The sequence below is a fragment of the Moschus berezovskii genome, chromosome 24, assembly GCF_049115385.1.
Source record: "Moschus berezovskii isolate FMDL1 chromosome 24, NW_MosBer_1.0, whole genome shotgun sequence".
Lineage (NCBI taxonomy): Eukaryota > Metazoa > Chordata > Mammalia > Artiodactyla > Moschidae > Moschus > Moschus berezovskii.
This window is the reverse complement of record NC_142483.1, coordinates 3354026-3377525: the sequence shown is the minus strand read 5'-3', so window position 1 is coordinate 3377525 and position 23500 is coordinate 3354026. Positions and strand designations below refer to the sequence as shown.

The 23500-nt window shown below is 52.8% G+C and overlaps 1 protein-coding gene across 6 annotated transcripts in view; it reads right to left on the bottom strand.

Moving 5' to 3' along the window:
* Positions 1–702: 702 nt before the first annotated feature.
* Positions 703–23500, bottom strand: part of FGD5 (FYVE, RhoGEF and PH domain containing 5) — a 122214-nt gene continuing 99416 nt past the window's right edge. For 3 of the 6 annotated variants that reach the window (XM_055413496.2, XM_055413495.2, XM_055413500.2), the window contains exons 11-21: positions 22129–22200; positions 21136–21204; positions 16232–16315; positions 14513–14592; positions 13221–13320; positions 12813–13013; positions 10880–11009; positions 9876–10006; positions 7134–7262; positions 2746–2900; positions 703–1918 (exon numbers count right to left, since the gene is read on the bottom strand). In XM_055413496.2, the coding sequence (XP_055269471.2) occupies positions 1882–1918; positions 2746–2900; positions 7134–7262; positions 9876–10006; positions 10880–11009; positions 12813–13013; positions 13221–13320; positions 14513–14592; positions 16232–16315; positions 21136–21204; positions 22129–22200 (1188 nt within the window). In that variant the 3' untranslated portion in view covers positions 703–1881. Of the gene's footprint in view, positions 1919–2745; positions 2901–7132; positions 7263–9875; positions 10007–10879; positions 11010–12812; positions 13014–13220; positions 13321–14512; positions 14593–16231; positions 16316–21135; positions 21205–22128; positions 22201–23500 lie in introns of those variants that run through there. The other 3 variants (XM_055413497.2, XM_055413498.2, XM_055413499.2) reach the window with 3 other exon arrangements.

Below are 23500 nucleotides of genomic sequence, written 5' to 3'. Positions count from 1 at the left end.
ATGTTACTCGGGGGAAGAAACCTTCAAGGGACTTCTGGACACATCATGCTACCTGGAGCTCAGAAACTGACAACGGGGCCGAAGCACAGGCAGGTTGGGGATGTGCCCACTTCCTCTCTGAAGTCCTGCTGCACTTTAAAAAATGTACCTATTAATTAAATATAAATTAAATTAAAATTATTAATTAAAATTTTTTAATTTATTTATTTGACTGCAGTAGGTCTTAGCTGTACAGGCAGGACCTTAGAGCTTCATTGCAGCCTGCAGGTATGGCATTCAAACTCTTAGTTGCAACATATGGGATTTGGCTCCCTGACCTGGGATCGAACCCAGGCCCCTGGATTGAAAGCATGGAGCCTTAGCCACTGGACCACCAGGGAAGTCCCTTGCTATGCTTTTTAAAGGCTCAAAGAGTCTAGAAGGCCCATCTCAATATGCCTGATGATGAAAAGGATTCCATGGGAGTTAAGTCCTCAAAAATTAACAAGAAGACCTCTCTTATCACTTAGTTGAGGTCCTCAAAATGTTTAACCAAACATTTTTAAAGAATTGCAAACTAGAAAAAAAAATCCCCCTGAAAATATTTAATGTAAGCTAATTCCTAGAGATGGTGCTTTTTATAAAACATTGGTTAGCAACTGCCTTTTTTTTTTTTTTTTTTAGGGAACAGGGCAACAGGAAGGTGGGGACGAGACATCAGAAAATGATATGATTGCTTTTTATTTCGATGAGAGTAACAAGGAGGCCCCCCGCCACTCTGCTTTATGTAAAAACATGTCCAGCATTGTGAACAGCAGTCATCAGCGGGAAGGGATCAAGCCCCAGGCGCCCACAGAGCATCTTCAAGCCACAATTCTAGGCTCCCTCAACTGTGTCCAGAGCCAGTGGCCAACACCACGAATTCACCTTCCCATTGCGTCTTGTCTTCTCTCCTCTCCTCTCCTTCAAGGCTTCAGGAATACAGCAGAAGGACCACGATGTCGAAAACAAGGACAGTTCTCACAAGCATATCGCTGTCGGCCTGTGCGGGGTAAACTCAGGAAGGCACGCAATAAATTAAAGCAGACCCTGTCTCTCGGGAGGGTCTGCAGAGGCCTCCAGGGTGGGGGCCGGGTCTGCCAGCAGCCGAGTTTCCAGCACCGGTGAGGTGTCAGGGCCGCTGTAGGGAGGAGGCAGTTTCCTCCTTCCGGAAGCCGCGTTGGTCTGCAGGGTGAGTGGTCGCTTGGAGGAGACAGTCCTCCGCTTCTGCTCCAGGGCCGCCCGGCCCTGCACCCTCCGAGGCCGGGGGACCCTTCCGGTGTTACCTGATGGTACACCACAGCCAGTGCTGGTGGCAAATTAGTCCACAGGACTCCATCTACCACTGACTTACGGAAGTCCCTTGGGGGAAAAAAAAAAATCAAACCGGAGGTTGCTGCTCAGTAAAACAATAAAGTGCTTTTTGATGAGAGCAGCTGTTATTTACTGGTTGTTTTTCATTTCACCTGAGCCACCGACATCAACGACATGAAAGGCGATCATGTTTACCAGGAGTAAAAAAAAACTGTAAAAGCTTGTTTCTACTAAGAAGCCTGCAGTTCTACAACGTACTTCTCTACTGGTCTCCACGTCCTCATATTACTAAATTTTAACACGCTACTGGAAAGGGAAATAGTCTACGCTGGAGTAGGGAGGGCAGAAAACACGAGGGCAGAAAAGGTCCATAAATATCCCTTAAGGGGTCCACTTGTGAAGGTGTGAGAGAGGGGGCGACAGCCAAGAAGGCCAGGCCCCGCGCTGAATCCAGATGTGTGTCCGGACGGGTACAGGCTCGGACTGGCTTCTGGAAGGGTCCACACGTCACCCTAAAAGTATGCTCTGAGTCCGCACGCTAGGTGACTGCTATAACACGCTTGCATCTTCCATGGCCTCGACCCACCTGCAACACAGAAGAGACGAGAACTAGGCTCTGCCTGGACCTCTGGTCACGGAACCCAAGAGCGATGAGACAACCTGTCGTCAGTCCAAGGCGAGCGACCAGTCCTGTTCTTTGCTTCCCTAGCAGTTAGCAGAAGGCCCGGAGTGCAGCACACAGTTGCTGAATCAATGCACGCCTGTATGGATGAGTCGTAATACAGGCAGACGCCACTTTATCTTGCTTTGTTTTCCTGTGCTCAGAGACACTAAATCTGAAGGTTTGTGGAAACCCTGTGTCCAGCAAGTCTAGAAAGTAGCACCGTTTTCCCAACAGTATTTGCTCACTGTGTGTCTCTGCATCACCTTTTGGCAATTCTCACCATATTTCAGACTTCTCCATTGTTAGTCGATTTGTTGTGGTGACCTGTGACCAGTGGTCTTTGATGTTACTACCATAAAAAGATTATGACTTCTTAAAAGGCCCAGATGATGGTTAGTACTTTTAGCAATAAAGTATTTTCCAGTTAAGGAATGTGCACTTTTGTAGACAGAACGCAACTGCACAGTTAACAGACTACAGGATAAACATAACTTGAGTATGCGCTGGGAAACCAAAAAGCTTGGGACTCCCTTGACTGCCGCCTGCGCTTCATTGCCCGGTCCGGAACCCCACCCACAGTCTGTCTGAGGTCTGCCTGGGAACTTTGATCTGCTCTTCTGCTGTGGCCCAAGGGAACCTGACAGGACAGGAGGGCTGGAGAAGAACAGAAGCCAAAGCCCAGGGTGATAGATAGCTGGTTCCTTTCTGAGAGAGGAGACGGGGAAATGCAGGACTAGTTATTTTGGTACCTCTGAGCCAAATTGCTATCCTCGGCTTTGAAGCTATAAAATAGGGTTTTCTTGTGGTAAAGATGAAAAGTAGGTCCTGCTTCGCTGCTGCCCTCCTCCTTGCCTGGCATGACGGTGAAGCCAAGCAGGGGCATACTCTCCAAGGCCACTGTGTCCTGCAGAGAGGCAGAGGGGAAACGGACGTTAAACACGGCAAGACGCCCATCAGCAGCTGAGCACCCACGCTCTTCACCCCCACTTCCTGCCAGCACCAGTCACGAGGAGGAAAAGAGACTTAACACTGCGACAGTGTTTACAGAGTCCTGGGACTTCCACATTATCTTGTTCAATCTTCATGACGGTCATGGAAGGTGTCACCCCCACGCTAAGGAGAAACTGAGGCTCAGGGAAGGTAAATAACGCCCCAAGATCACTCAGCGTGGAAGGGGCAGGGCCAGCGTAGGAACTCACAAACACCTAAAACTGTGCATTCCTTCCACTGATTCGGTGTGTCAGCGACTCAGATTTTCCACGGTTAATACCCTGTTACTGTATTCCCCATGGTCTCTTTCACAGTGCTTCAATGCGGAGCACTCAGGGCGTCCGTGCTGCAAAGCTGATAACAATTTGGTGAGATGCACTCACAGAACACACACAGATCTTAAAATCAAGGAGCTCGGTGGAAAAGGAAAGAGCTTCTTGTATGTAGATAAAGAACTTTTTATAATAAACACACCCATATTTATGTACAAGTTCACTTTTATGAAGAATACAACTTAATAAGATCATACATGAACAGAGATAAGTGGTTAAGCACATTAGAATGACTTTGGGAGAGAAGGGGGAGTTAAATTTGGGTATAAAAGGCAATCAATTTTCTAAGACTGCTGGATCAGAAAAAAACATTTGACAGAATTCAACATCCACTCATGATAAAAGCTCTTAGCAAACTAGGGAATAGACGGGAACTTCCTGGGTCTTCCCAGTGCTACAGTGGATAAGAATCCATCTGCCAATGCAGGGCACATGGCTTTGATCCCTGCTCCAGGAAGATTCCACATGTCACAGAGCAGCTACGCCCATGTGATACAACTCCTGAGCCTGCATGCCTGGAGCCTGGGCTCTGCTACAAGAGAAACCATGGAGTCCAGCTCACCACAAAGAACAGTAGCCCCTGCCCACTGCAAATAGAGAAAGCCCTCGTGCACCAACAAAGACGCAGTGCAGCCAATAAAGAAACAGAAGGGAACTTCCTTAATATGACAAAGGGTATCTATAAAATACCCACCAATAACATCATACTCAATAGCGAAATACTTAACGCTTTTCCCCTAAGACTGAGACAAAGCAAGAGGACACTGCCCGTTACCAATTAAATTCAACACTGCACTGGAGATCCTAGCCATTGCATTAAGGCAAGAAAAAGAAATAAAAGACAACAAGATCAGAAAAGAAGAAGCAAAACTACCTGTGCTTAAAAAGGACACGTTTGATTACAAAACAACTGCTAGAACTAATAATGAATTTAGCATGTCACAGGATAATTAATTGTTGTTTTTTAAAAATATTTCTGAACCATCAGTGAACAACTAGAAAATAAACTCCATTCAAAGCTGCATCCCAAAATAAAATACTTAGGAATAAAGGTAACAGAAATGAGAAAAGTATAAGAATCTCTATACTAAAAAGTACAAAACATTAAATGCAGAATTTAAAGAACTAAATAAATGAATTATTCACAGACTGGAAGATTCAATACAGCTATGATGTCAGTTCTCTCCAGATTGATATATAGATTCAATAATCCCTGTCATAAACTTAACATACATTTTTATTGAAATTGACACATTTATATGGAAACACAAAAGACCCAAAATAACCTTTGAAAAGAACAAAGCTAGAGGACTTACACAAGGCTTACTATAAAGAATTAAAACCACACTAAGATACTACTACCCTTTCACCAGAATGGCTGAAATTAAAGACTGGCAATTCCAAGTGCTAACAAGCATGGAGCAAACAGAACTCCCAGATTTACCTACATTGTTGCAGAGACTGTAAAATGCCACACCGTTTTGGAAAACTACCAGGTAAATTCTTAAAGACCATATGTATATCGTTCTGTGATCCAGAAATTCCATTCCTAGGTATTCACCCAAGGTAAAATGAAAACTTACTTTCACACAAAAACCTGTATGCAAAAGTTTAAACTGGCTTTAGTCATAATCATCTCAAGTTGGAAACAAATGTCCTTCAACTGGTGCATGGATAAACAAAGAGGTATATTCACAAAATGGAATACTACTCAGCCATAAAAGGGCATGACCAACTGTATGCAACCATATGGATGACTCTTAAAAACATTGTGCTGAGTGGAAAAAATCATCCATAATTCCATTTATCTGAAGATCTAAAAGATATAACTAATATATGGTAGGAAAAAAATAAAACACAGTGTGTTGCCTCTGGGGATGGGGGTGAGGTGAGGATTTACAGGGTATGCATTAGTAAACTTAACAAATAGTATCAAGATTGGTGTACTTCATCATATATAAGTTGTACTTCAAAAGAAAAAAAAAGATACACAAATATTGAACTTTTAGGGAGAATTAGCTCAGTTGGTAAAGAATCCGCCTGCAATGCAGGAGACCTCGGTTTGATTCCTGGGTTGGGAAGATCCCCTGGAGAAGGGATAGGCTACCCACTCCAGTATTCTTGGGCTTCCCTGGTGGCTCAGCTGGTAAAGAATCTACCTGCAATGTGGGAGACCTGGGTTCGATCTCTGGGTTGGGAAGGAGAAGGGAACAGCTACCCACTCCAGTATTCTGGCCTGGGTCGAGAACAGTCGGACAGAACTGAGTGATTTTCACTTTCACTGAGCGGCTTTCACTTTTCAGGGGGAATTATACTTGAAAAGCATCAAAAAGCAAAATGGATGAGAGACTAATAGATACTTGATTAAATACAGTAAAATGTTAGCTATATAATCAAAATTCCTTCAATGTTTCTTTATGCTTGAAATTTTTTGTAGTAATTAATAATAATAATAAATAAATTAACTACATAATAAAATATTGGAAAAAAATGTAGAAGACTCCTATATATTTCTGACAAGCACTCTCTCCCAGGGCTGATACTGAGTAGCAAGTTACATCAGCTTTGGATTACCTCAGGTTACATGATAGGGGTGCATGGCAGTAGCACTGCCCACCCACTTTACCAAATTTCCTTCTTCTGATGGAATTTGAAAGCTTGGCCCTGTCACTGGTTTAGGCTTATTGGGCAATTGTACAAGTTCCTCTCTCTGAAGAAGTGGCTTTGGAAGCATCCTGAAATCCATCTTTGAAAACCAGTCCACGCTGTCACTTCCATGACAACCGTTGCTCAGGACATAGAGCCTCTGGCTTTTCCGCTCTCAGAGAGGATCCACACTCTGATGGTTGGTTAACTGTCAATAGCTTTTGTTCCCCAAGTGTGTCTTCCACGAGATGCCCTGTGGAGGAAGGGCCTGCCCTCGGGACAGCTGGGCACTCTCCACACCTTGGGGACCCACCACACACCCTTGTGCATCCCCTCAAAAGTGCTGCTGTGAAGAAGTCTCACAAACGGTCCCCTCAGTTCTCTCAGAACCCAGGTCTCAGAGGCCACCCCCTCCCCGGGTAGGGCGTGGTTCACACAGCACCCGTGTCACTCAGGCCCACAGGGGGTCCCCTCTGTGTGTCTGGGATCCTGGACCACGCGGCTGACTGCAGCCGCCACAGCTGCAGGTCCCTCGTGAGGGGAGCTTTATGCCCCCAAGGGGGACGTGCCTTCTGCCCGGTCGCCAGCATCCGTGGTCAGAGGAGAAGGGCCAGCCCTGTGACGATGTGGTCATCCTCGTGGGTGAAGCACCCACCCTCTGCAGGTGGGGAGAATGCACGTAAGGCCCGTTTTTCAAAGCGGATTTCGCCTGCGGAAACCATCATACCATACATAGATGGTGGGGTCTGGACCTGGGAAACCCTTCACCTTATCCCACAGGTTCAGCCCGGGCTGGGACAGAGCGCCCCGAGCCGCGCAGCCACGCTCACGCCTCTGCACTGCAGAAGCAGGCTGGAGCGAGGCCGTCTCCCCGCTGCATTTCAGCAGATGGAAGTCTAAGCTGAGACACTCATGCACGTCGGGCTTCTTTGGCAGAAGGGCTGCCCCGCACGAGGCAGTACGGTTCCCTGACCGATGCTCGGACACAGGGGACGGCAGCTTCCTCAGGCTCCTGGGCTCCGTCCCAGGCTGCTGCCTGCCCCCCGCCCGCCCCGGGGGCGCGCCGAGGCCTCGGGCACCGGCCGTGCCTGCTGCACCGCCGGGGCCGGGGCTCCGCGGGGCGCCCCGGAGCGGCCCTGCGCGGCGCGCGTTAAGGCGGGGACGGCTACCTCGCGGGCCGCGTAGGTGTACAGCACTTTGCCCTTGACGACGAACCAGAGCTTCTTCCAGTGCCGCTTGCCCTTCTTGCAGCGGCTGAGGTAGCCGCTGATGGCGGAGCCCTCTCCGGAGGCGGCCACCTGGCGGGAAGGAAGCGGGGCGGTCAGGGCGCCGGGGGGCGCACGCGGTTCCCACGGCGCCAGGGTGGCACCGCCGCGCGGCCGGCGGGGCGCGCCTGGGGGGACTCGGGGTGCACCCGGCCCCTCAAAGGCCGCATACAGGACCGTGAGAGAGACAGGGCTGACTGAAGGGACCCGAGACGCGGGAATGGAAAACTGCCTGCCGGAGTGCTGCCCTCTGGCGCCGAGTCCGATTCCGGGTTCCCTGCTCTCAGCCCTGCTGACCCCAAATCACAGAACTGCAGCATCTATCTGGCTCAAAGTTTCTTCCTCATAAAACTGACTCTGACGCTTTTCAGCTTACTTTTTTCTCACATTTAAGAGGGGATCCTTTCTTTTTAAATTGTTTCCCTAAAAGGTTGTATGATCTCCTGCCTAATGAGTTTGTTAACTCCTCTTAGTAGCATCGGGGCTTCCCTGGTGTCTCAGAGGGTAAAGCGTCTGCCTGCAATTCGGGAGACCCAGGTTCAATCTCTGGGTTGGGAAGATCCCCTGGAGAAGGGAATGGCCACCCACTCCAGTACTCTTGTCTGGAGAATCCCATGGACAGAGGAGCCTGGCGGGCTACAGTCCACAGGGTTGCAGAGTCGGACACGACTGAGTGACTTCACTTTCTTTTAGTTGTATCAATGGTATGGTCTTTTGAACAAGCCTCTCACGGGGGCTAAGATCACAGGCCTGGAGTAAGATCCATCTCGGGTTCCAACACAGACTCTAGCAGCCACAAGAGGGGTGATGTGAGACCACTTACTTCCTGTACGTCTCAGTGTCCTGACTAGTTAAAACTGGAATCAAATGATGTCAGACAGGTACCCGTCAGGTACAGTGCCCGAGCCACAGTCAAGTGCTCCATAAACATTCACCTTAATACAGAGCAAGAAGGCCGGGTTACAAAATAATTTCATCTGACTTTCTCAGTCCATAGGTAGGGGAACTGAGGCCCAGAGGAATTTTGGGGGGGGGTTTCTAACAAAGATGAAATCCCAACTTAGCTGAAGAGAGGGTGAGAACTCAGAGCTCTCGGCAAATGTTCTCAAGGTCAGGGAACTCCAGTGTAGGGAGAGGAAGCTACAACCAGCCAGGTGTTTTTAGAAATACCGGGCAAGGAACCTACCCCTCGTGGGTCCCCAGGACCCACCTAACTCAGACACACTTCCTCTCCCCACACCTGACCTGTCAGAGCAGCTCCCACAGTCTGAAATCTGCCCCCCATCAGATGCTCCCGGGACAGCACTCCAGCAGACCTTCCCCTGGGCAGCAGGTCTCACTGCCGGGTGGGGGAGAGGGCGGCGGGAGACAGGGGCACATTTCTCCTGGGGCTGCTGAGGAGCCCATGGTGTAGCCCTTGATGAGTAATAAAAAGGTTGCTGCTTTGGGCAAAACCTGCCAACATGGCTTGGGGCAGGTCCACATGGCACCTGGATCATGGTGGCCTGATGTCCGAAAAGTGAGAACAGTGGTTCTCAAACTCTGTACCCATGGTACACTCAGGTTCCGTGAGTTCAGCTCATGTTGGCAGGAATGTGGGACTGAGAGGGTGGTCTTTTCTCAATTTGTGGGAGGGGACTAGTTAATAAATGACGAGACAGCCATACAGTGTAAGAAGTGTGAGGTTTATGCAGACAAGCTAATGTGAAATTACGATATCAAAGATAAATTAAGTGAAAGAAATGTATGGAAGATTCAGCGTATCATCTTTTGAGTTAAAAAAGGATCTGTGATCGTCTATGATGTATATGCATAAACATTTCTGGAAGGATCCATAAGAAATCTGACGGCAGTTAACTTTGAGGGGTGGGACTGAAGGAGTCTGGGGAGGGAGAGAGAAACTCAATTCTCATCACACATTCTTCTGTGTTTTTGAAAAAAAAGTTGTTATCACATAAGTGTTAACTTCCAAGATTTTCAAGATGCAAAAGGAATTAAGCTAATGGATAGAACCATGCTCACTTAAAATTTTCATCCCTAACACTTTTTGAACCCTTGCCACCTGCTATTCAATAATGAATATTTAAAAATACTTGGTAACAGCTGCTCACTCTTCTGACAGCTTGTATATTCACGGGCACACATTTGTTTGTGGCTATGATTAGAATACAGTCAATAATCTGGTTCTGTCTGCAGAAAGGAATTGAGTTGGGCTAATTCTGAGGTTTCCTGGAAAGAGTCCTATGGCCTTGAGGAGGCTTACTGCCTGAACCTGGGATGCAGTTTGAGGGGACCAGACTCGGGAGGGCTGAGCCAGGCCAAGCAGCTTTAGACCCAAGTGCTGCAGCGCTGTATGCACCTAGGATGGCTCTAGGCTGGGGAGGGGGGGGGAATGTGTCTCCCTGCACCTCTGACAGCCACTTGGGCTCCTGTTCTCTGCCACTGGCAGGGGTCTTCTCGGTCATACCCAGGAGACGGCCTGTGCTTCAGGGGGGCCTTTGTGAGCACGAGCCAGAATGCCTCCCGTGAGGGATGTTCTCTAACGTATCTGCAAGAGCCTGGTCCGGCTGGGGCAAGGGGGTCTGAGGACCCAGAACCTTCTAAATCCCCGTGGCCCCCAGGCAGGCAGCCCTATACCCGCCTCACCTCGGTCAGGGCCGACGGGACTTTCCTCTGCTTCCTGAAGGCCGAGGGGTTGATGCTGTGGAAGACGGACGAGAAGGCGCTGCTCGAGAAGCGGGCGGAGGAGAGAGGGAAGCTCATGCTCAGGGGCCGCTCTGCAGCGAGACAAGCCGCGGGGAGGGCGGTGAGCTTCCGCGCCCACGGCAGGCGACACAGGCGCCTCCAAGACCTGAGCTCCCGGCCCTCCCGAGACGGCACCCAGCCACGAGAGGTGGGGAGGGGTGGGGGTTCCGTGTGACCCGAGAGAAGGGGCGGCCCCCCTGCTAACCCAGGGCTGGAGTGGGGGCAGGCTTTCCTGGTGCTGGCTATGCCCTCTTCCCCGTGTCTGCTGAGGCCGGGTGGTCCTCTCCACGGCCCCGGGCAGCCCTAGGGTGGGGGGGACCGAGGGGAGTCTCTGGTTTCAGGCCCAAGATCCATCTTGCTCGCCCTCTAGCCAATCCTGAGCACAGGCACTCACAGGCCCTCTCAGCCACCTTGAGCTCTGCTATCTGAGGACCCTCAGCCCCTTCCCTGACCACAATGCCTCTGGTCTCCATCTCGACATTCTCATTCCAAGAGGGCCCCAGGGGACCCAGGCCTGAAAACAGGGCCACTGTGCAGAGCGATGTGAGTGCCTGCCTACTGGTCTTGTCACAGAGATGCACAGAACCAGCGTGCCATGTCCCAGACACATGACCCAGACACATGGATCCAGACACATGACCCAGACACGTGTCTCAGACACATGGACCCAGACACATGGACCCAGACATGTGTCCCAGACACATGCCCCAGACTCAGCTGTTCTGGAACCCTTCCTCTGGGGGCACCTCTGGATTTTCTACAGAACCAACTGTGGGGGAAAAGGTGCCCCAGAGCAGGCTTTAAACCCTGTCTCCTCCTGGAGGGCAGCGTTTTGTCCGGAGGCCCCCTAAGAAAGCGGCCGGGAGAAGCCGTGTGGGGCAGAAGCAGAGGGTGGTCCGCGGTACCTCTCCTCAGGCCTGGGGCGTCCCCGCCGCTCTTCCTCAGCTCCCCGTAGCAGCCGTCACACACTTTGGCCATGCGGTCCCTGAGGTACTTCAGAGGGTACTTGTTCCGAGAGCAGTTTCGGCAGACGATCTGAGGGGGACGGGGGCCCGCAGGCCACAGGCTCTCACCCTCCCAGCCCAAGCAGAGGACCACGTCCGACCCCCTGCCGACCCGCCCCCACCGCCTCGAGGGCCTCGTGCTCTAAGCAGAGTCGCTATGCTTCTCTGCAGGTCCTTATCTTTCTTTTTTAAAAATTATAGAAAATTATAAAATAAGATATACCAAAATTATAGAAGTGATTTCCTGTCTTATGCTTGGACATGCCCAGTCATGTCCAAGTCTCTGCAACCCCATGGACTGTAGCTTATAATATCATATTTGTAGCATATGATACCTAATATAATATCGAATACCTTATAATACCTAATATAATATTATAATATCTAATATTATATATTATATACCTAATATTATAATACCTATAATTGCTTATAATACCTAATAAAACGAAAGTTCTGTGTGAAAAGTTAAAGTCTCTCAGTCATGTCCGACTCTTTGCAACCCCCTGGCTCCTCTCTCCATGGGATTTTTCAGGCAAGAATACTGGAGTGGGTTGCCATTTCCTCCTCCAGGGGATCCTCCTGACCCAGAGATTGAACCCGCGTCTCCTGTGTCTCCTGTATGCAGGCGGATTCTTTATCCATTGAGCCATCGGGGAAGCCCAATACAAGTGATATATAACATTATATTATTAATAGTTCCAGGTATACATTGCAGTGATTCAATGTATGTAATATAGTTTGGCTTTCCATGTCTGCGAGTTCCACATCCACAGATTCAACCAATGGTGGATCGGAAAGATTTCAAAAAATTCCACAAAGTTTCAAAAGCAAAACGTGCTGGCAACTATTCACATGGAATTTACACTGTATTTATAACTATTTACACAGCATTGGTAGCTCAGCTGGAAAAGAATCACCGTGCAATGTGGGAGACCTGGGTTCAATCCCTGGGTTGGGAAGATCCCCTGGAGAAGGGAAAGGCTACCCATTCCAGTATTCCTTGCCTGGAGAATCTCATGGACAGACGAGCCTGGCAGACTATATATAGTCCATGGGATCGCAAAAGAGTCAAACACAACTGAGCAACTTTCACTTTTTACAAGCGCTCTAGAGATGATCTGAAGTATGCTACAGCATGTGTGTAGGTTACATGCAAATGCTACACTGTTTTATATGATGGACGTAAGTGTCTCTGGATTTTGGTATCCATAGGGATCCTAGGATCCTAGAACCAGTCTCCCGTGGATATCAAGGGAGACTATATGGTGAAATCTCAATGTCTAGCTAGCATCCATCACCACACATAGTTTACAAATTATTTTTCTTGTGCTAAGAAATTTAAAGATCTGTTCTCTTGGCAGCTTTCACATATACAATATAGCTTTTTAAAATTAATTAATTTAGCTTTTATTTAGCTGCACCGGGTCTTAGTTGGGGGATCTAGTTCCCTGACCAGAGACTGAATCCTGTCCCCTGCATGGGAGCATGGGCTCTTAGCCAGAGGACCACTAGGGATATCTCTACAACACAGTTTTGCTGACTATTATCACCGAGCCGTACGCTTTCTGTTTTCTGATGAGCCTGCACCCTTAACCAAGATGGGATACTCTTCCTCCCAGGACAACAACCCCATCAGCTACAATTTCCATTGGGGGGCAGGGTGGTGGACTGGAACGGGTCTGGGGTTTGGATCCCTGGTGGGAGGGCATCAGTAAAAGGTGAATTAATTTCATGGGCGTGAATGAAATTAATTTCACCCTGAGCCCGACCCGCAGCAGCTGCTGGACGCCGCCCTGGTCCCCAGCCCCGCGCACACATCTCCGCGACTCACCTTGCCGCAGGCGTGGCAGTGGTGGCGCCTCAGGGTGAGGGAGAAATCGCAGCCGCAGTTCATGCACATCATGACGTGCGTGACCGGCACGAGGGTCGGGGGCCTCTCCCCCAGGCTGACCCCCAGCCTCTCCCGTATCTGGAGCAATGGAGTCACGCAGGCAGCGGGGTCAGGAGGCCAGCTGGGCCGGCGCTCCCCTTCCTGTAGGGGTGTGTGTGTGTGTGTATGGGAGGGGCGCTCTACACCCCCCCACCCCGCACCCTCCAGGGCGCCGACCTCAGAAACAGAGCGGAGGTGCCAGGCTCTGGGCTGCACGGGGACTGCCCTGAGCCGGGCCGCGGGGAGGACCTGGTGGTGCTGATGGAAGGAGATGCTCGACCTCGCGGGGGCCTGGGGAGGCCCGCTCACCTCCATGCTGTGCTGGAAGGCAGCCAGCGCCTGGGCCTTGTAATCCTCGGGGAGGGCTCGGCTCACGCAGCTGTGCCACTCGTCCCTCTCCGCACAGGAGCTGTGGGCATGAGTCGGATTGAGCGAGGGTTGTGCACCCTCTCAGGGTGGACCACGTCCCCGTGGCCCCCGCTGTGCCCCCACCCCAGCACTCTCTCACACCTGAAACCCCAACCCGGCCACCCGCCAGACTTGCACGGTGGCATGTCTGCTTCCAAGCGGGCGGCCTCGATTGTGAGGTGTCTCTGGGCCTGGCCTGTAAACATGGGAACATCAAACACTCCTCCTCTAACTCCCAGGGCGGCTGCAGGGACCAGATGACACGTTGGGAGTGGAGGACTCCAGAAGAACGGGGTCCCGCACTCTTGGAGGGGTGCGCTGACCGTGGGCAGAGCGCCAGGTGCCGTTGGGGGCAGTGGGCAGGTGCTCTGTCCTCCTCCTCAGTTTCCCACACGCCCTCCCAGTCACTCACTCATTCGGAAAGCAGACATCCCACCTTCCCCTCTGGGCCTGGCAGGGTCTCCTGAGAGGTGATGCCCCCAAGCAGCCGCCGGGTGGAAATTCTCACGGAGCCCACTAGGTGTCGCTCCAACCCCGCCACCGTGCCTAGAGCAGCTCTTGGCGGGATTCCCCTTCCTGATTTCTGAGCCCCGAGCCCCTGTCCCAGCTCCAGCTGGTCTTGTCCTGGGAAGGAGGTCGGGGGGACTGTTTCTTTGCCAGAAACCAACAAAACGGGGACCCCGGGGCAGAGCCTGAGGGCCTGGGAAAAAACAGCCATCTCTGATAGAAAGGCCTCACCCCCAAAAAAGTAAAAGGGAAAATAAAGTAATGAATGCTCACCCCTGATGTTTCTCTAACTCTTCAGACCTAGCAGCCTAAACACAGACTATTTTATGAGCTAAGGTGCACCATGCACTTTTCACTGGCTTTAACCTTTCTTACTGCTGCAAAGACCCAATAATCCATAGGGTTTTACAATGAGGAGATATTGTTATATTTAAGCAATGGGCTCTGGAAACCCCTGAGAGTCCATGCAAAATTTTGTGTGTATGCACATGTTTTCTGGGGAGAGAAGCCATGGTTTTATCAGATTCGCCACATGACTGTCCAAAAAGGGACAAGAAATAAAGGAACAAAAGTCATTTACCCAAAAAGGACACCAAAATAAAAATGACAACATATTCAGCGTCTGCAATTCCAAACATTCCCACCTGCAAATTCCTGCCCTCTCCCAGTCCTTCCTCTCCTCGTACCTGGCAGACAGAGTCAGGCAGGATTCAGGAGTCTCGATCTTCAGGGCATAGGGCACTTTCTCCATCACAGGGCGGCTGACCTGGAAACCGGGAGCGGCCCCTCAGGATGGGCACGGCAGGGGTCCTGCCAGCACCCAACTCTGAGCCTGAGCTTCCTCACTGAGAAGGGCAAACCTTTCCTTCCTGGAAGGTGGGGTGTGTGTGTGTCTGTGTGTGTGCGTGTGTGTTTGTGTCTCTGTGTGCGCGTATGCACAGTGGGAGCCCAGCTGCTGACTCTGACTCTGGGGCCACCCGCTGACCCCCAGGAAGGCATCCTTCTCGGAGCCCACTGTGCTGGACAAGCACCTGCCCAGTGGGCACCCTCCCACATGGCCTCTGTCAGACTCCTGAGCGGACGGATGCTTTGGTCCAAAAGGGGAAGACACCTCCCAGGTTAGCGAGGTCACCCTTCTCCAGGTTGGGAGCCTCAGGAGGGAGATAGTCCCCTGCAGGCCCCCTTCAGCTCTTCCTCCCTTCCAGCCCTCCGCCCTCCCAAGCCCACACGCACCCCATTCCCCTACTTTAGTGCCCCCCTCTCTGACCCCGTCCCCATGATGGGCGGGAATTACCTTCCTAAAACTCCCGGCTCATCGAAAATCCCCATCAGCTCCAACCAGCCCCGTATCTGGGACCCCGGTTACACTGTGTGAGCTGACAGCTGACCCAGTCACCCTCCTGTCTCTCCAAGCTCACCCATGAGCCTGTCTAGCTGAGCCAGCCTCTCTCAAGAAATAGCTGCCGCTTGAACAGGCATTTGCACGCTCGCGTGCGTTACTCACAGCAGCCAAAAGGTGGGGGCCACTCTAGCGTCCACGGATGGACGACGGGTACACAAAGTGTGGTCTAGGTTACACCCACGATGGAGCACTAAAGAAAGTGAAGCCGCTCAGTCATGTCCACTCTTTGTGACCCCATGGACTGTAGCCCGCCAGGCTCCTCTGTCCATGGGATTCTCCAGGCAAGAGTACTGGAGTGGTTGCCATTTCCTTCTCCAGAGGATCTTCCCAACCCAGGGATCGAACCCAGGTCTCCTGCATTGCAGGCAGACGCTTTATCCAAAAAGGAAGGAGATTCTGACACTTGCTACCACATGGATGAACCCTGAGGCTGTTACGCTAAGTGAAGGAAGCCAGTCACCGAAGGACAAGCATTGCCTACGAACGAGTCCACTTATACGAGGTCCCTAGAGCTGCTGAGTTCATAGGGACAAAGAGCAGAATGGTAGTTACCAATGCCTGGGGGAGGAGAGAGGGAGAATTAAAGAGTTTCAGACTGGAAGGATGAAGAGAGTGCTGGGGATGGCTGGTGCCACGGTAGTGTAACAACGTGAATGTACTCGATGCCGTCGAACTGTACGCTCAAAACGTGGTTCCAACGGTAAATGTACATGACATATATTTTACCACGATCGACAAACAAACGCCTGCTTGCTTCCTCTCTCCGCATTCTCCTCCCCCTAGGACCCCCTTCCTTGTCTCTCTTCCGCATTTATCCAAATATTATCCACTCCAGGCAGCCCTCCCTCACCCCACCCTCCCTGAGCTCCCACGACAGAATCCTGGGGCAACTCACAAGCCGGGGTCCTCCTCCTCCACACGCTGTGAGTTCCACAGGCGGGGCTGTGTCTCCTTGTCCCCAGGGCCCCCGCCCCCCCTAGGGCCCCCACCCCTGGGGTCTTACCTTCATGCTGGCCACCGCCAACGTGCTTTTCAGCCGGTACTTCCCGTCCTTCTGGGGGTACGTGTACAGCAGCACATCGCTCATCTGGGGAGAGGGGACCCCATCAGACGTGTCTTGGGCCCAGAAAGCCCGTGCTGGGCGTGTCCTAGAGCGTCACTGAGCGCAAGCATCTCGTGTTCCCAGGGACCAGGGGAGCAAGGGCACTCTGGGCTGAAACAGGAGACCCCTTCTCCACAATTTCACATGGACACAGAGGAGCAAATGCACATATGCGCACAGCACGTCCGGTACGGGGATGTCGGTACGAGGTTTATCCAGCACCACTCCAAAGGGAAACAACCCAAACATCTACCGGCGGTATCAGGACATGGAAACGGCGGTACATTCACAGCTCACAGCCACACAGCCACCAGCGGGCAGACGGGTACACACAGGGCTCAACCTCCAGCACATGCCAGCGAGAAGAAGCCGGACTGTGGAGTCCACGCTGCTTCAGAACAGCTAATCTGCACTGATGGAAATAAGAGCAGTGGGTGCCTGGGGGACAGCGCGGGGAGGCGTCCCGGGGGGCGTCCCGGGGGCCAGATACGCTCTGTATCTTGACCCAAGCGGTGGTCACACGACGATATGCAGTTGTCAACAGGCCGACACAGACACTGAAACATGCATTGAACTCTCTGTCAAGTCAGCCTCCAACAGGCAGAGTTAAGGAAGGGAGGGAGGGAAGGGGAGCTGGCGGGTCCTGTTCACTGCAATTAGATAGTCAGCGTTAGTCACGGCCGACTCTCTGTGACCCCATGAACTGTAGCCCTCCAGGCTCCTGTGTTTGCCTGGAGAATCGCCGGGATTCTCCAGGCAAGTATACTGGAGTGAGTTGTCATTTCCTCCTCCAGGGGATTTTCCCCACCCAGGGATGGAACCCGGGTCTCTTGCATTGCAGGAAGATCCTTTACTGTCTGAGCCTCCAGGGAAGCCCGTTCACTGCTGCACCTCCAGCAACATAGCCGATGCTCAATTAAGGTTTGTTGAATGAACACCTGAAGCTTGCTGCCCCGATGCAGGGCAGACATGCAGAAACTTCAGCCACTCTGCCTTTTCCGTCTGGCCAACATTCAGAAAACAAAGATCATGGCATCTGGTCCCATCACTTCATGGGAAATAGATGGAAAAACAGTGGAAACAGTGTCAGACTTTGTTTTTTTGGGCTCCAAAATCACTGCAGATGCTGATTGCAGCCATGAAATTAAAAGACGCTTGCTCCTTGGAAGGAAAGTTATGACCAACCTTGATAGTATATTAAAAAGCAGAGACATTACTTTGCCAACCAAGGTCCGTCTAGTCAAGGCAATGGTTTTTCCCGTGGTCATGTATGGTTGTGAGAGTTGGACTGTGAAGAAGGCTGATCGCCGAAGAATCGATGCTTTTGAACTGTGGTGTTGGAGAAGACTCTTGAGAGTCCCTTATACTGCAAGGAGATCCAACCAGTCCATTCTAAAGGAGATCAATCCTGGATGTTCATTGGAGGGACTGATGCTAAAGCTGAAACTGCAATACTTTGGCCACCTCATGCGACGAGTTGACTCACTGGAAAAGACTCTGATGCTGGGAAAGGTTGGGGGCGGGAGGAGAAGGGGACGACAGAGAATGAGATGGCTGGATGGCATCACCGACTCTCTGGACATGAGTTTGAGTGTACTCCGGGAGTTGGTGATGGACAGGGAGGCCTGGCGTGCTGTGATTCATGGGGTCGCAGAGAGTCGGACACGACTGAGCGACTGAACTGAACTGAACTGAACTGAAGTGCACAGTGCAAAGAGCCGATGGCTCCCCCAGGTGGCGCTATGGGCCGTCCGTCCCGACCCTGCTCTGCAGGAGCTGAGTGGCTCCAGACAAGCTGTCGCGCTCCCTGGGGCCTCAGCCGCCCCACCTGCCAAGTGGGGGACACCCCCACCCCAACTTCACTACAAGTATCGAGGGAGAGCGACCCCTGGGGAGGCCCCATGCGTGGGAGCCAAAGGGGATCAGGAAGATGTGATCTGAAGCGGGGGCAGGAACTCAGGAGCGGTGCTCCTCTCAGACCGGGTCTGCAGAGGGGTCGGGATGGGCGAGTTTTCCTGCCACTGGCTCTCCTGGCGCTTCTGGGACTGGCCTGGGCACTGAGCCGTGGTGTAGCCTCAGGCAGGCCCTTCCTCTCTCAGGGCCTCACTGTCTGAACAGAGTTGGAACAGACCAGGATCGCCAAACTGTTTCGTAAAGCGCCAGATAGTCATGTACAGATGTAAGAGTTGGACCGAAAAGAAGGCTGAGCGCTGAAGAGTTGATGCTTTCAAACTGTCTTGAGAGTCCCTTGGACTGCCAGGACGTCAAAGCAGTCCATCCTAAAGGAAACGAACACTGAATATTCATTGGAAGGACTGATGCTGAAGCTGAAGCTCCAATATTTTGGCCACCTGATGCTAAGAAATGACTCATCGGAAAAGACCCTGATGCTAGGAAAGATTGAAGGCAGGAGGAGAAGGGGACAACAGAGGGGGAGATGGCTGGACAGCATCGTTGACTCAATGGACAAGAGTTTGTGCAAATTCTGGGAGATAGTAAAGGACAGAGAAGCCTGGTGTGCAGCAGTCCATGGGGTCGCACAGAGTTGGACCTGGCTGAGCAACTGAACAACAAAGAAAGTAAGTATTTCAGTCTTAGTGGGCCAGATGATCTCTGCTTCAACTGCCTGACTCAGCCATCTTCTCCCAAAAGCAGGCACCAGCGACATTCAAGGAAGAACGCGTGAGGCTGCACTCCCAGAGACCTCTCTGAACAAAACAGGCGGCCGGCCAACCACCAGGCCAGAGGAAGCTTCCAAGCCCTGTCCGGCTCTGTTCTAACACTGACGAGAACAACTGGCCAGGCCAGGCGCTGGGCTGAGCCCCTGGCAGCAAGGATCTCAGTTTGGCCCCCAGCATCCCCTCAGGCAGGCGCAGAGGGGAAATTGAGCCACAGATGGGCTAGATCCCCGATCCCAGGTCTACAGAGCTCATCCGTGGAGGGGTCAGGATCACGAGTGAATGAAGGTGCCTCCAGGGCATGCAGGGTGGTGTGCACACCCCGCTCCCCCCCCCGGGAACCCACCTGTGTCACCATGGTGACCCCGCCTTTCCGTGGCTGCCCCTGGAGCCACTGCTGCCATGGCAACGCCATTGGCACTGAGGGCTCTGTGAATGGTCCAGGACCACATGGCTTCCCTGCACGGCAGTGCCAGCCTGCCAGAGTGAGGGCTTCTCAGGGGAGGTGACAGGTGGTGAGGAGGATGAAGCAGAGGGAGAAGAGCCTCTGGACTCGGCTCCTCTGGTCTTTATATGGAACCGAGTGACCACTGAGGCCGGGCCAAGGCCCTGGGGCACAGGCCACAGAGGTTTAGCAAACCCTGGCAGGCGGCCACGGACAAGATGCTTCCAGCCAGGCTCGCGATTCTGCTGTTGAGGACTGCGAGGCCAATCTGGAATTTAGCGCCCCAGGTGGCAGGGCCATTGGAGACCACCGCACCCGGCCAGCCCTACGAGCGGAAGCGCCCATCTGCACCCGCGACTCCACCAGGCCAACAGAGGCGCTCCAGACGCACCATGCTCCTCGCACCTCCATGCTTTGCTTCTGCTGTTCCTGCTCCTGAAACGCCCTTCCTTCACCCGCCTGACAAACCCCAATCCTTACTTCCAAGCTTAGTGCGGATATGGTTCTCCCCAGGAAGAAAATACACAAAACACTCAGCATATGGCACAGCACCCAGTGAACACTCAGCAAGCGCCAGCTGCCACTGTGCGTGCACCTTCCTGTTTCTCCACGCTCCTGGATCCTCTCTTCCCTTCCATATCCCACCCACCTCGTCCCCAAGATTCTGCCCAAACTGTTCTCATAACTCAATCTTTACCCCAGACACCGGAGGTTGAGGGCAGAGAAGGGGACTCCTGGCTATTGGGTTCCAGCACACAGCAGACAGGAGGGGCTTCAACAGACAGAGCTCCTACCCACTGACTCACAGCCTCTGCGCTCTGACTTTGCACACAGTTCTAACGAAGTGTAAGGAGGCAGGGACAGCAGGGACAAAAGCTGACAGCGAACGGTGAAGGAGCAGAGAGAGGAACTTAGCAGGCAAAGCACCCGGGGCCTCGGGACTGCGGCCGAGGGCTGCGTGAAGCTCAGCATCGGCTGCTGCTGACCAGATGCTCCGTCGTGTCCGACTGTCTGCGGCCCCATGGACCGCAGCACGCCAGGCCTCCCTGTCCGTCACCAACTCCCGGAGCTCGCCCACACTCATGTCCGTCGCGGCGGTGATGCCGTCCAGCCGTCTCGTCCTCTGGCGTTCCCTTCTCCTCCTGCCCCCAGTCTTTCCCAGCATCGGGGTCTTTTCCAGTGAGTTGGCTCTCCCCCCAGGCCTGGATGTGTCCCGGTGTTCAAGACTGGGCCGGGACGTCATTAAGGACGTCCCTCTGTCCCGCCCTGTGCAGAATGCAGACAGGGCCGGGCTCAGCTCAGAGCCCTGGCTTCCTTCGGGCCTCCGCCCCTGACCTGCTGGGAGGGCCGGCCAGGTCACCTCTCCTTTCTGGGTCTCTGGTCAATCACATGTCAGACAAGGCAGCTGAACAGTCACTCCCAGTTTAAGACCCTCCTGGTTTTAGGATGAGCACATGAATAATTACATTACATTCAGCAACATTCCCATGAAATCTTAAAAGTAATACCTGAGGGAAAGGCTAGAAAGCCCTTGGCTTTCGGGGACGCCTGTCTCTTCTCGACGATCCTCACCCTAAGGGCTCGGCTCTGGTCTCCACGGCCTTCCTGCCATCCTTGGGTAACAGCCCCCGAACGCGTCACAGAACCCGCAGTCCAGGCTTGACTCAGGGCCGGGTACTCACCAGAAACAGGTGCCGGGGGCGTCTGTTCTTCCCTGTCACTTTCATCAGCGTCCCTTCCTTCAGAAACTCCTGTGAGCAGAGAAGCAGACTTCAGTGGTCAGGCTGACCCCCCCGCTCTGTCCTGGAGAAGGCTGGGAGGAGGCCCTTCAGCGGGAAACCAATTACGGTGCCTCCCGGAGCTCGGGAGAGTGGCTCATGGCAGATGCCCCCTGTGCTGGAGCCGTGCTCCACGCTTGGTGGGGCAGCCCTAGAGACAGGCCGCTGGCCTTTTGGGAGCACCCTCTTTGAACCACACCAACCCAGACACAGAGTGGTCCCAACAGTGACTCGTCCCTGGTTTGCTGCCACGGGCGTCCGATGAGAACGGAGCCTCTGAGATACCAGTTTGCTAAAGCGGCTGAAGACCTGTGAACAGTTGCCACAGCCCCCTCGATTCTGGAGGACACAAACAGATGTCTGATACACACTCACTATGCCGAGGACTCTGGCCAAAACACTAAGTGGAGTTTACCCCTCAGCCCCATCTCTCACTCCTTTGCTTCTTGTCCTTCGTGGACTGCAATAGGTCATGAACACAATTTTTTTTTTTTAACTACTCTTGAACTGAGTTTTGTGTTTTCCATTTGGAAGCTTAAAAGTGGGTAAATCTGTCTTTTAAAAAATGTTGGGGTTCCTGAGAGATGGTTTCTCAGATTTCCCAGCAACTGGACTAAACTGAGGATACTGGTGTCTCTTCTTCTCAGAGGAACTTGGAACCCCAATGGCACCGCTTTTTAAAGGCCCTGAGAGCAGAAAGCCCTAGGGGAGACAGCCAAGGGCCTGCTGAGCCCAGCAGAGCCCTTGCCCTCCTGCCCTGCCCTCCCCTTGCCCCCTCCCTCCCTGCCTGTGGGCACCTGCGGCCAGGCCCGTCTGGGGCCAGCCTGGCTGAACAATGGGGTTTATCAGGGCCTCGCCCACCTGCCTGCCGGCGCCCTCCGTGGTGGAGGCACTCACCCTTCCTGGCTGGAGGAGATCCCCTTGGCCCCGAACGCTGTGCTCGATGTGGACTAGCTTCTGAAGGTTTTCCTGTGGGCGGGAGCAGGGCGAGGGTGAGATGGTCAGGGCCCCTCATCTCCTCTGTAAGGAGCGGGTGGCCCTGCTTCCACTTCAGAGGACGAAACGCAGCCCAGGAGGGACCTGCTCCCAGTCCGACTTCCTGTAGCTGGTGGGACCGGGAACCGAGCCTGGGTCCGTGGGATGCCACCTGTGTGGACTCCCGGCAATCCGGCTAGTCCCTGAGGGCCTGGGATGTGACAGCGCCCTCTGTCTGCACGCCGTGGAGATGGTCACTTGGCCTTGCTGTGCCGTCTGATACCCGTTTATCTGGGGGCCACTGCTCCAACTCTATCCTGTGTCCCCCGTAATGCCTGGAGTATCCAGATCGCAATAACCCACAAGGGACAGAAGCCTCAGGACGGACTGGTTCTGTGGGCTTAAAGCCTTTGCTGGAGAGCTCGGTTACTGAGACAGAGTGACCGAGAAAACACAGTGCCTGCAGAAGAAACGCTCTGGGCTCCCTGAAGAAACACGTGTGCCCAGGAGCTCACTTGGAATTCACAACATGTACGGTCCCGGGCCCCCTCCTTGGTCACAGTGGCCCGGGGTACTGGAAGGGCAGATGACCCTGAACCTCACGCAGGGTTGGGTCTAAAGTCAACGAACACAGTGAAAACTGTGTGCAGGGAAAATGCCTTGAAAAGGCCTTGACACTGTCCCCAGTTTAGTCCATTCATTAAACCGTGTCCGACTCTTTTGCGACCTCATGGACTGCAGCACACAAGGCTTCCCTGTCCTTCACCATCTCCCAGAGTTTGCACAAAATCACGTCCCTTGAGTCGATGATGCCACCCAATCATCTCATCCTCTGTCGCCCCCTTCTCCTCCTGCCCTCAATTTTTCCCAGCGTCAGGGTCAGTTTAGGGCATAAAATCCTACCCATCAGAAAACGTGTAAAAGTTATTCTACCTCTGGTTATGACGTAGGAGCTGCAAGGAAACAATGCCCCCACCCTAACAGGGAGAAAAAAAAGAATCACATCATCTACAAAAGCAGAACTCTGCTTATGTTTATTGAGCGCTGAGGTCCCCAGGACCCCACCAGGACACATGAGATGAATGAGGTATCGCGCCTCTGGCAACACACAGAGAGGAGGTGGTCGGCATAAAGAAGGCTGAGAAGAAAGCAGCTAAAATGCTAATGGCTTCTGAAAGGTCAGGTGCGGGCTGGTGGGACGGCTTTAGAATAGAGGGAGCCCCAGACCCAAGGGGCACGTGGAGGCCCTCGCAAGCTCTTTCCAGGAGTTTCTGCCCGCTGCTTCCAAGGACGA